The 11,624-nt window shown below is 41.0% G+C and overlaps 1 protein-coding gene across 3 annotated transcripts; it reads right to left on the bottom strand.

The window, feature by feature from the left end:
- Positions 1–142: 142 nt before the first annotated feature.
- On the bottom strand, positions 143–10,853 carry TCTN2 (tectonic family member 2). Of its 3 annotated transcripts, none has more exons than XM_075435072.1 (18): positions 10,709–10,853; positions 9,786–9,899; positions 9,410–9,483; positions 8,459–8,654; positions 8,123–8,223; positions 7,671–7,867; positions 7,318–7,441; positions 6,516–6,651; positions 5,751–5,816; positions 4,808–4,888; positions 4,442–4,519; positions 4,033–4,113; positions 3,597–3,708; positions 3,144–3,247; positions 2,603–2,759; positions 1,808–1,933; positions 1,211–1,299; positions 143–414 (listed from the first exon to the last, which is right to left on the bottom strand). In XM_075435072.1, the coding sequence occupies exons 1-18, from the start codon at positions 10,782–10,784 to the stop codon at positions 302–304; spliced, it is 2,025 nt and encodes a 674-aa protein (XP_075291187.1). In that variant the 5' UTR covers positions 10,785–10,853; the 3' UTR covers positions 143–301. The 3 variants fall into 3 exon arrangements, with proteins under 3 accessions (XP_075291187.1, XP_075291186.1, XP_075291188.1); XM_075435071.1 differs by having other exon boundaries at positions 144–414; positions 4,808–4,936; XM_075435073.1 differs by lacking the exon at positions 10,709–10,853 and having other exon boundaries at positions 144–414; positions 4,808–4,936; positions 9,760–9,836.
- Positions 10,854–11,624: the final 771 nt, after the last annotated feature.

Consider the following 11,624-nt stretch of genomic DNA (forward strand, 5'->3'; position numbering starts at 1 on the left):
GCTGGGCAGGAGCAGGGCCCCTCCTCTCCGGGCTCTGGGCCCGACCAGCCCCGGTGCGGGCAGAGGTGGGCCCGCGGGAGGCGGCTCCACTCCTGCTCCTCCAAATGCACTGGAAAATAATTCCGTTACTTCTGTAGTTTTTTAAATAACACAAGCATTTTCTGTACGCTGTAAGAGTATTCACTTTATGTATCTTCAAATGTTTATATAAAATGGCTAAAAAATCCAGACATATTTATCCACAAATATTCCCCAACAGTACTTAAATACTAACAAAAAGCAGTTCTCTACATCAAGGTTTTTAAATTATGGAACTGAATAATTTAGAAAACCAAGGATTACTCATAATCGCTGCAAGTAAAACAAGAAATGCCAACGACAGGCCTTTAGCAAGACACTGGGAATACGGTTCTCCTGAAAGAAAGAAAAAAAAAGTATAAGCATGTCAGAGCTAAATTTTAGTTTAGACAACAACTTAGTTTAGACAACAACCCCATAAAGTATATGCATGGCCTGAAAAAAATAATGGAGCACAAAACATGGAATTAAGATGCTTCCTACTTCTAAACCTTGGTGCTGTCTGTAACTTCAGTCCCTGGAGCTGTGCAGATCACAAACACGGGCAGTTGCCTCCGTCCATGCATTCTCAGAACAGAGCCCAAGTGCCTCGATGCCCTTTGAAATGCCAGACGTTAAATCTACAGCATTTCCCACGAAACATAATCCACCACAGAGGTAGCTGTCTGACCAAGATGGCGAATTTTTACTGGAACTTGTGGGCCGACTGAAAAGCACACACTGGTGAGAAACAAAGTCTCCCTCCACTCTTCACGGGCAATGACACGCATTCACAATGGAGGAAATGGAAACAGAACAGTATCATAAAGCGATATAATCTCCTTTGCCTTAGAAAGCATAACCCCCTCCAAACTCTATGGGGGAGTGAAAAAGCATCTCTCTGCCAGACATTCACAAAATTTCAAGCTCATCCAGAAAGTACTCCTAGTAATTATTTTTTCCACTAGTCTAACTAAGAAATTAAGGCATTATCAAGGAAAAAATTAAACAGACTTTTTGGACCACGCTTTCTAAAAGAGGAATTTTAATTCCCTACTACAAAGCATTCTTTCAGGCTAAACTCCACACATTTAATTACGTTGCAAAGAAATACGGCCAGATCATAGCATTCCACATTGCTTATTAGTTTTACCTGTGTAAAACCGTGTCACTGGATAAAAAAGTTGTGGCCAGCACACATCATTTCGATTGCAGTCAAATTCTGTATAATTCATCTGAAATCTGAAGAAAAGAAACCCTAAGATTTATTAACTACAGTAGCAGAACACCAGCACAAGTGGAAAAAACAGGGTAAAAAGGTGTCCAGATTACAGGAAAAAAACCCAAAACTAAACCACAAGCTTCTCGTTATTCTCTTCTGACCTCTTTCTCTAATGGGAACAGGAGCCTCTCCACTACTCCATTTCTGTCATTTTTAGCCAGATGTTTCTTTTTGTGATGAACATTTTCAGACAATGCATCGTTTGGGAGCCTCACTCAGCACCCTTTATCCGCTCAAGTAAACAGCACAGAAGCTTATCGAAACCAAATGACAGCTTCGCAGGGCAATTTACAGCCCTTCACATTCTTCATGGTCCTGGGGAAAACTGTCACTAACAGAATCGTTAACTCGGTAAATCTTCGAACCAGGCCTTGCTCTGTACTGCACCAAACCAAAGTAACCTTTTGCTCAATGCTATTCGCATCTGCTTAACATAATATCAAGTATCAATGTTTTTACAAAAATTACCTCGTCATTGGAATGGGTGGCTGAGCTGGCACTTTAATAAACTGAACAGAAGCAGTGATGGGAAGAAAGCTGACAGTGTTGTCACAGATAAGCCCGCACTGGAATTGCCATATGACTGTTGAGTAGCTGTAAGAATATGCATAACTATTACTTGAGGGCTGTAAATGGAAATTTAGAGCCTAAACATAACCCTGAAAGGACAAAATACACAGTATTTAAGAGGTAGTTGATGATCTCTGGATTTTCAACACCATGCAGGGAGAGAAATTGCAAAGTCTGAAAATGAGGTAAAATGAAACAGGTGTATTTGATTGGGATTAACTTGGGGAAAAAAAAAATGTTTGCAAAAAGTGAAAAGTCCCTGTTTTACAAAAGAGCAAAGCATTTACCACAGCTCTCAAGAAAAGCTCTGCATTGGACTAAGCCAGAACAGAGGACAATGTTGTCACTTCTGCCACGTGACAAGAAGTTAAAACATTCTTCTGATCGAATGCTCTGCATGTGCATAATACTGGCCGCATCATAGATTTTATTTAATGTTTCAGTTAAGTAGCAAAACTATCTACTGTTAACCATTAATATTTTTATTACTGTTATTTTAATTTCAGAGGGAGAAAGGTAAACCTAGTTCTGATCAAAGGAATTTGGCCTGCAAATACAAATAAAAGGCATGTAAAAATTAGAAATAACAAAATAACATTTTTGCCTGTAAAATTTAGGCTGGATATGTTTGGTAAGCAAGGCTTAAAATTAAAGATTTATTTGTCAGATAGCCAGAGACACAACTTTCTCTACCTGATCTGCACAGCAAGAATCTCTTGCCGGGGAATCCCTTGTACGGCACCCACATCAGCAAACATTATGCGAATATTCAGATTCGCAGGAATATCTGGACAAATGCCTTTTAAGTTTCCACTGCTCACATTGGTATCTGAATTAAATGGATCAAGACCTACAGAGGAGAACAGAGTTATTTAAACAGAAGTATTATGGAAAACATTGTATTTTCCATAATTGTATTACTGTCATAGTCCAGTGAAATACTGGTAACTGTCACACAGAAACACAGCAAAAAATATACATAAAGGAGTACTTTATCAATGGAGAACTAAAATACCAAGTCATATGTGTACAGGCTGACAGTACAATACATGTTAGTGCAGTATCTGCATACATACTGAGTTATATGTGTGTGTGTGTGTACACATACCTGGATGGATGGATCCAGACACACAATCAGCATCTTTCGGTATTTGAAATTACATTTTGGTTTGAGATGTTTTATTCATAGTATGGGCATATTTAGACTATAAACAACACCACAAACCTCACTTACGTATAATTTTCACCCAGTCATTTAGATCACTGTAACTTGAATTGTCCCTCTTTCCAACATGAGTAGCTTGTATTAATGAATTCAATTTCTCAGTCACATTTCCTCTACAAAATAAGAACATAAGATTACACAAAAAGTAAATCTGTACTGTCTAACACCCTGCGTTTGTAATATTATTATATCATAAGGTCAGTTATTGGCTGAAGGGAAGAAATGGCAAAGCATTCCACCCAAACATAATCCTCATTTGAATGTAGGGAGATCTGAGTTAAACCATTATTATAACTTCCCTTTTTTTAAAAAAAAGGTGAGACTATCAACCACAGAATGCTGAAATGCATACCTGAACAGTTAAAAATAACGTAACAGTGCTCATAGTAGGCACTTGTAGAGAATCACGTAACAAGCAACAAGAAGGATGGAGGGAAAAACAATTCAGCCTACGTAGCTCACCTTAAAAGGCTGCAATCTTCATTAATACCAACTTCCAGAATGCACCCAGAGAGTGAATCTAATCCGAATAAAACTGGTGTATAAGTTGCCGATGTACATAAACCTCTGCCAGCTATGAAATGAAAACATCTCACTTGAGCTTTTTTGTATCAACCTTTCCATGTCTAGCTTTCAATTTTGTGCAAAAATATCAAACATTAGAATGCAAAACCCCAAGTGGTCTAGTTCAAATATAGATACAAGTCCATTCAACTTCAGTTTTCCAAGAGAGCATTAGAGGCTTACTCACTGATGTCTGAATAAAGGCTAGGGGTACTTGAGAATAGCAAAATTTGGGACAGATTATTCACTAAAATATGGATTTAAAATAAAAAATAAACAAAATACATATTTTAGCATTAACTACAGTTGAAGTTGCAACCTCACAAGCCAGTACCTGGCTGCCAAATGTTCAGGCTTCCAGAAGTATCAGAAGCATTCATATTTGCAGCTTTCACTGGTTTTCCAACTTGATAACCTAAACATAGAAGGGTAAATCGTGAACGCTGCATAAGAATCTTTAAGCATTAGCATTGTTTTAATAATAAATGTCATCAATCTTGAAATAAATGAACAGACATTTCCATTACAGTAAGAATATGCTCACTTTAAATAATCATAATCTATACAACAAAAGCATAAGAACAAATCACCACGATTACAATTGGCAGTGCATTATGACAGGAAGGTGGGAGCTAGCAACATAAAGAAGTATGAAGGGGATATAAAACAGTCACTGATAATAATCTGTACAGTACAAAATTTTTTTCTTTTCACTATTAAGAGACAAAATAAAGTATTAATACCTGGATTCCTAAACAGTTCTGCTGCATTAGTAGCCTCTAAACTTAGAAATTTGACTGTGAATCTCTGTGTCAATGTTTCTGGTACAAGAAAAAAAATTATTACTTTACTTTTAAATAAATAAATTAGCAAAAAGTATTCTGTACATTAGGAAAAAAGTATGCTCTATGTAGGATACAAATACCCATCCTTCATTAGTAACAGAAGATTCAAAATAATACAAATTAGTGGAAATCAGCCCCACAAATTTTACTTCCAGAGTCCAGGGGAAATTATTTTTACGAAGTATTAGTAAATAAGAGATTCTACCACAGAATTTCCATGCTGAACAAAAAAAAACGAAAATCGTGAAAGAAATTTCGTGATACCTCCATCACATAAACTTCCGAGGAAGACTGTGACATTTATCTGCTCTATGTTCTTGTCTTTCCAAATGAACATATAATGCTCTGCAAAAGTGACATTTTGACACAGAACCTCAGCAGTATGAAGGCTTTCTGGCAGAGGAACAAAAAAGGCCATAATGAAAAGCACTGTTAATTAGCAAGCTATGTTACTGTAGATGAAAAAGAACACATTAAAAAACTCTTCACAAAATTCTGGAAATTATAACATTCATCTTTTTGAGATTTTGCCGTTGAAGTCCCATCTTATTAGGACAGTGCGACAGTACAATCCCCTAGCTTATCAGTATTTTAACATCAGCAGTTCCAGGTCCTTTTGCAGCTAATGCTCTCCTGAAGAGCCCAGCACTGGACTTTACATCACCAGCTGATGCACTTCTCCGGACTTGGGACTCACCCTACTTTCATCTTATCCCTCCCAGGGAGCCATCGCTGCCCAGAAATACACATTAGCATGGGTTCCATTAGTTTAATTTGTGCTCCATTACCATCCCACTGGCTGGGAACCACTGTTCTACATCAAACAACTGCTTCATTGGCTGAAAAAAGGCCTTTAAAAAGGCACAAGAGCTTCCAAAAGAGAGGCATACATCTGCTTACAGTCTGCCCATCCCACCTGCATGTTCATCCTGGAGATTTTTTAAAGCGTTCTCTATTTTTCTCCTCAAAAATTGCTTTTAATGTAAGCTAAGGGACCCGATTTCTTGACCAGCTTTAAATGACATTGGGGTAAATTAAATACTTACTGCTTGCAGTAAACCAAACAGTTTACTTTTTGAGCATTAGATAACATACAAAAGCTCTCCTAAGAATTGCAGCAAGTAAACATTTTAGGCATCAAAATCATCTATTTCTTATATAGTCCATATAAAGTAAGAAACATATTTATTAAACGGAAGAAGCATACCGCTTTCAGTGATGAATTTGCCCATGTCAGCGATGGTCCTATAGATGACATTTTGTTGGATGAAGTCTGAGAATAAAAAACACACTGCAGTAATCCTGACTAATAAGAGACAGACATGCTGTTTTCACATCCAGAGTGCAAAACTTGCTGTTATGAAAATGGAGTAGAAAATTATTTAGAAAATTTAACTGTGGTAAAGGACCAAACAGTTTATGTACTTCAAGAGCATAGCTAGTTATCTCTGGGTCTTACAAAGGTAACACAGATGAAGAAAATTAGACAATTACACAGCATAAAATAAACTGTCTTCATGGTGGTAATCATATAATCTCAAACTCCAGAAGCACAATCCGTTAAGTATATGCTTTTGTAATGCAAGAAGTAACCACTTCTCACTAATTCTAAAATGGTAATACTGCACCCTCTTGACAGAAAAAGGGCTCTGCAACAGTCTGAAAATAGAAAGTGGAAGAGATGCTCCGCTCTGTCCTGTGGAGCCGTAACCAGTATGAGTCACCAGAAACAGGTAAATGGAAAACAAATGCCAACCACACTGTTTCTTATATCCCAAATCTTGGGAAATAGTGGGTCATCTGCTGGAAGGTCATCAGAAACAGGAACAGAACATCTCCAAATGCTGAACTACAGCCACCAGATAACAAAGATATGACATGTAGCTACCATGTCAACAGCCCTCGGGTTTGTTCTGCTCTAGCAGCTCTGCGAAACGTAAAACACATTTCTGTTAGGGTTGACACCGCATACCTCCAGTACCACTGTTTATCCTCACGTCATGGGGCAGTCCTTCCCAGTAAGATGCTAGATTGGTAAGGCATTTGACATCGAAGTTCTGGAGATAAGCTACGGGGGCATTTCCAACACACTGTCCAGCCACAGATTGCTGCAGGCAGTTCAACAGAAATAAGTATGTTGGACCCTTTTCTAGCCCTTTGCTTTTCATTTTAAGACTATTTGTTAGTGAAATGCTCCAAGAACGTACTACAGCCATATGACACTTTGACAAACAAATAATCTGATGTTATCAACATACTTCAATCTGTAGCAAGAGGGGAGGTTAAAATTTAAAAAGCCCAGCTTAGCTTTCAAAATAGTTTCAATGTACAGTATAGCTTCATCCTAATTTGTCAAAATAATTATAACAAACGAGCCTCTAAAATGCAAAAGGAGTTCAAAAAACGTACAACCAGATGACTAAGATTCAAAGGAAAAAACAACTATAGTGCTCAGTAACGCAGCAGACAAACAAAAAAATACAGCAATATGATAAGCCATAACCTACTAATTGGGATACCAAGCTCACTTTAAACTCTTGAAATAATTAAGACATTACCATTTGCGGGGATGGGCAGGGGGATCAGGAAGGATAATGTTTACTTTTATTAATGATTTTGCGCCGCTTTTTTTTTTTTTTTCGGTGAAAAGTATATTCCACCACTTCACAACAGCAAACTGCAGAATCTGCTTTCAAAGTCACAAGGAGTGAGACACAAGGAGAATCTCAAACAAACCAAGAGGAACCAAAAGCTCCTGAACATGAAGTGATTACCTGGGGAACAGTAAAATATTCATTTTCTTCTGTCATAATTGGATCTCCTTGTCTGTAACCAGTGAAAAGCTTCCCAGGAGAAGTTTGTAAAGGGATCTTAAATGGAGGAATTCTGGGTGTAGAACTGCAAACAAGTTTAAAAATTAAACAATTCTTTACTCCCTACCTCACACAAATAATTACACATTTGCTTTCATGTCCCATGTTCTCACATAGCACCAATGACATTTCTCCATTTGCACTTCAAGTTCACACCTTAAAATTCCAATTTCAAAATAACTTTCTTAACCAGGTTATTCTGGTGGCATGCCTAATGTGTGTGTGTTGGGAAAATAAACTGTCTTAAGACTTACACAGAGCCATGATAAAAGTAGCCAAGAAATGGTGTATTGTTAAGAGAAGACTGTACACAAAGGAAGGGAAACCATTCAGGTGTATATTCCATTGACTGAGAAGAACACAGCTGGTCAAAGGGTGGGTTTACATCCCCACCAAACACTCCAGTGAAACATGATTCATTGAACAACTGCTTCAAGTCTGGTGTACACTCCTGAAAGGGAAAGGAATGGTCACTTTTTAGCACGGTAATTGCATTACCATGGGCACTATAGCCATACTTACAGGAAAAATCAAACCAATTTTATAGAGAGGTGTCATATTTACCATTAGAAATACTGGAAAATCCAAACAAGCCCTCCAGCCCCATCTAGTCTGAAGCATTCAGTACCTCCCTCTCCTCCCAGACAACAGAAAGAGCCTCGAAATTTTTAAAACACTAAATCAAAATTTAATATGAAAGAAGTACCGGATCACAGCAACAACGAACATCACAAGCTCCAGCTGTCAAGTCACAAGGACAAGAGCCCAGTGGACGAAACGCCTGGTTTGGGATGATGGCTGCATTTTCTGTAAAAGAATTTAAAAAAAAAAGAAAGAATTAAAAATCAGATTAAATGGACTGGAATACAAATAAATAGACCATGCACATTGCAGTTTATTCCAGCTGTGTACAAACCTTTTGTTAAATTCCGTTAGTGATTATTCAATATCTCTTATTGCTGCGCAAATTTTTATTTTTTCATATATAGAGGAAAAGAACAGCCAAAATGCCATTTCTTCATTAGCATATCTAAATGCTTACCTGACACATTTCCTGTAAAGGAAGAGTTGGCATATATTTCAGCTTGAATCAGGAGATGCGCCAACATCACTGAATCACGGCAAGCTAAAACCTGAAGCGTTTCAACCACGCAGAGAGGTGTTGTGCAGCAGTCAGTGGCATTGGGCAAACACAGCTGCAGATTTCTCGTCAAGCTTATAGTCACTTTGGAAGTGTTCTGAAAAAATGCAAAAGAAAGTTTAATAGCTTTGACGGCTTATATTAAATTACTTTTATTTATACCATTCATCAGCTTCTGAAAGAGGAGTTTCAGTACGACTCTGTTTTGTCAACACTACAATGCAATATTCTTCCTATATAAAATCGGACATTTGGTGAGAGTGGAATGACAAAGGGTCTGCTACTGAGATATGCAAATACAGTGAGGATGCGACCTGTACGCAGAACTATAAGACATGCACACAGATTAAGTTATCTCAGAAATCACATGCACAATTCTAAAGAAAAGAACAAATACCACAAAATTAATTTCAGTTTTTACAGCTACCTTCAGTTGAAAACTGGTGCAGAGTTGATAAAACCCCTAAGGAATTACGTGTAACGTAACACTGAAGGCAAGCCTAGTAAATACAGATGTTCCAGAGCTCATGCTGTATAAAACCATTACTTTTTTATTTCTCTTAGCTGCTTCCAGCAGATCTGAAACAGCCTCAAATGCTACAGCCAGCCAGGAAGTACAGGCAATTCGGGAGAGGAGGAGGAGGAGGACAACAAGGAACCAGTGTCAAGGCTGCACCTCAGCGAACTCCAGCAAGGGCATCCACACAAAGGGATATGTGAAGGAAAAAAGGCAACAACAAGACATTCAAACTGGGCTGTTAGTACATTAACATTGTGCTAGTATTTCATTAGTCCTTAATGTATGTCAGTTCAATCCTTCCCATTTTGGGGAAGAATCAGTATTTTACATACCATACCAGGCGTTACATTCAAGTTCCAATCACCAGCTCTTTTACTTCCACTGCAATTTGCAAGTTGCAATTTTCCTATATCAAAATAAAAATTTAAAAAGTATTCCACTGTCATTTAAAAAAGACTGGAAAATAAGAAGCATATTTAAACTCCTCTTGTGCCTTCAAGTTGGCACACCCTCAGGCCCAGCTGACAAGGAGTCAACAGAGCACTTAGGGCTTAATCAGCAGAAGTCCTTTGGCGTTCCTATTTCAGTAACTATTAAAGCATTACATGAAGTGCAATGTGGTTTCTCCAGTAATTATAGTCTCAAAAAAATATGAGTAAATCAAACATATTTCTTTACATACCTTGGCGGTGGGGGAAGTGTTCTTACCTGTCTCTTCATCTATAGGACTTAAAATTATGGAAAAATTAACTCCAGAAGAATTTCCAAGAAAAAATGAATGGACTCTGGACCCTGACATATGGATAAATGAAGGCTGAAAGACTAAAAAAAAAAAAAAAAACCAAGAAAGAAACAAGTCAGTACACACTAACTGAAAAAGGTAACATCTGTAAGAAACATTTAGGTCTTACACTTGAGCTAGATTCTTACCTTCCTATAGTTTAAATTGTCTCAAGTAGAACAAAAGTCTCTTATGATGCCTAGTACAGGATTATATGTCCATTTCTGCAAAGTGCTAGAGCAGTGGGTTCACCATAGCTTTCCACACCACAAGTTTACCTTTGTCAAGATGCCCGGTAAACTTGCAGCAGAAGGAAGTTACGGCAGGAGACTGCAGCACTTACTGGCCCATGCAGACACTGCACAGCTCAGGCAACAATACACTTCGCGTTTCTTGCTGACTTCTGTTTACACTTTTTAATTTCCTGGGGCCACGAAGGGCATCAGCTATGTACCCCTCACTCCCTGGGACCCGGGAATTGCACACTGCAGCCCGCAGTGCGTGGACATTGTTTCAAGTTGAGGGCTCTGAGCTAGGAGCTTCACTAGAACTTCTTTTTCAGACTTCACCAACGTTGAAAAGCCCAACAGCAGCAGCTCTGAATCTCCCCCCAGCGCAAAGCTGTAGCAGGACTCTCCGGGGCCAGCACTCTCGGGTTGGGGCACCAAATCCCACGACCTCCTAGTCCCAGGCGACACCCTCCGCCATCCCTCGGGGCCTCCCCTCAAGCCTGCCCAAGCAGGACCCCCCGCACCGCCAGCCGCCCTCCTGGCCCCCCTTCCCTCAGCTGCCTCCCCCCGGCCCACCCGGAGGTCGCCATTCATCGCGGCCCCTGACGCCCTCCACCCACCGGGGTCCCAGGCCCGCTGCCCGGGACGAGGTGCCGCCAGCAGCAGCAGCAGCGCCCCGAGGAAAGCAGCCGCCATGGCGTCTAAGCAGGGCCGCACCGCCCAGCCGGCTGCCGCCCGACCGCCATCTTGCGGCGCCAGCGCGGCGCCATGGTAATGGGAAGGGGCGGGAAGCGCGGCCGCCTCACGGGGAGGGCGGGAGGGCGGCGGCAGCGGAGCCTGCGGGCGGCCACAGAGCCCGGCTCGGCTGCCTCGGCTCCCACTTGTCACGGTAGCGATCGCAGAGCCGAAAGCGGGATCAACCAAGGCAGCCCTCGACATGCCTGGCCCTCCTCTCCTCACCGAGCTGCACACAGAGCCGGTCGTCCCTGCTCAGGCACCTCATGGGGTGCCTGATGGCCCTGCGGCAGTCCTGCGCTTTCCATCCAACCTGGCCCTGAACCCTGCCACGGAGAGGGCAGCCACAGCTTCTCTGGGCAACCTGGGCCAGGGCCTCACCACCCTCATGGGGAAGAATTTCTTCCTAATATCTAATCTAACTCTGCCCTCTTTTAGTTTACAGCCGTTCCCCCTTGTCCTGTCACTGCACACCCTTGTGAAAAGCCCCTCTCCATCCTTCCTGTCGGCCCCTCCAGGCACTGGCAGCTGCTCTAAGGTCACCCCAGAGCCTTCTCTTCTCCAGGCTGAACAGCCCCAGCTCCCTCAGCCTGCCCTCGGAGGAGAGGTGCTCCAGCCCTCGGATCATCTTCATGGCCCTCCTCTGGACCCACTCCAACACATCCATGTCCTTCTCATGTAGTGGGCTCCAGAGCTGGACGCAGGACTCCAGGTGGGATCTCACGAGAGCGGAGTAAAGGGGCAGAATCCCCTCCCTGGCCCTGCTGGCCACGCTTCTCTTGATGCCGCCCAGGACAGGGT

This window comes from Opisthocomus hoazin, chromosome 13 (genome assembly GCF_030867145.1).
Source record: "Opisthocomus hoazin isolate bOpiHoa1 chromosome 13, bOpiHoa1.hap1, whole genome shotgun sequence".
In the NCBI taxonomy this organism is placed as follows: Eukaryota; Metazoa; Chordata; class Aves; order Opisthocomiformes; family Opisthocomidae; genus Opisthocomus; species Opisthocomus hoazin.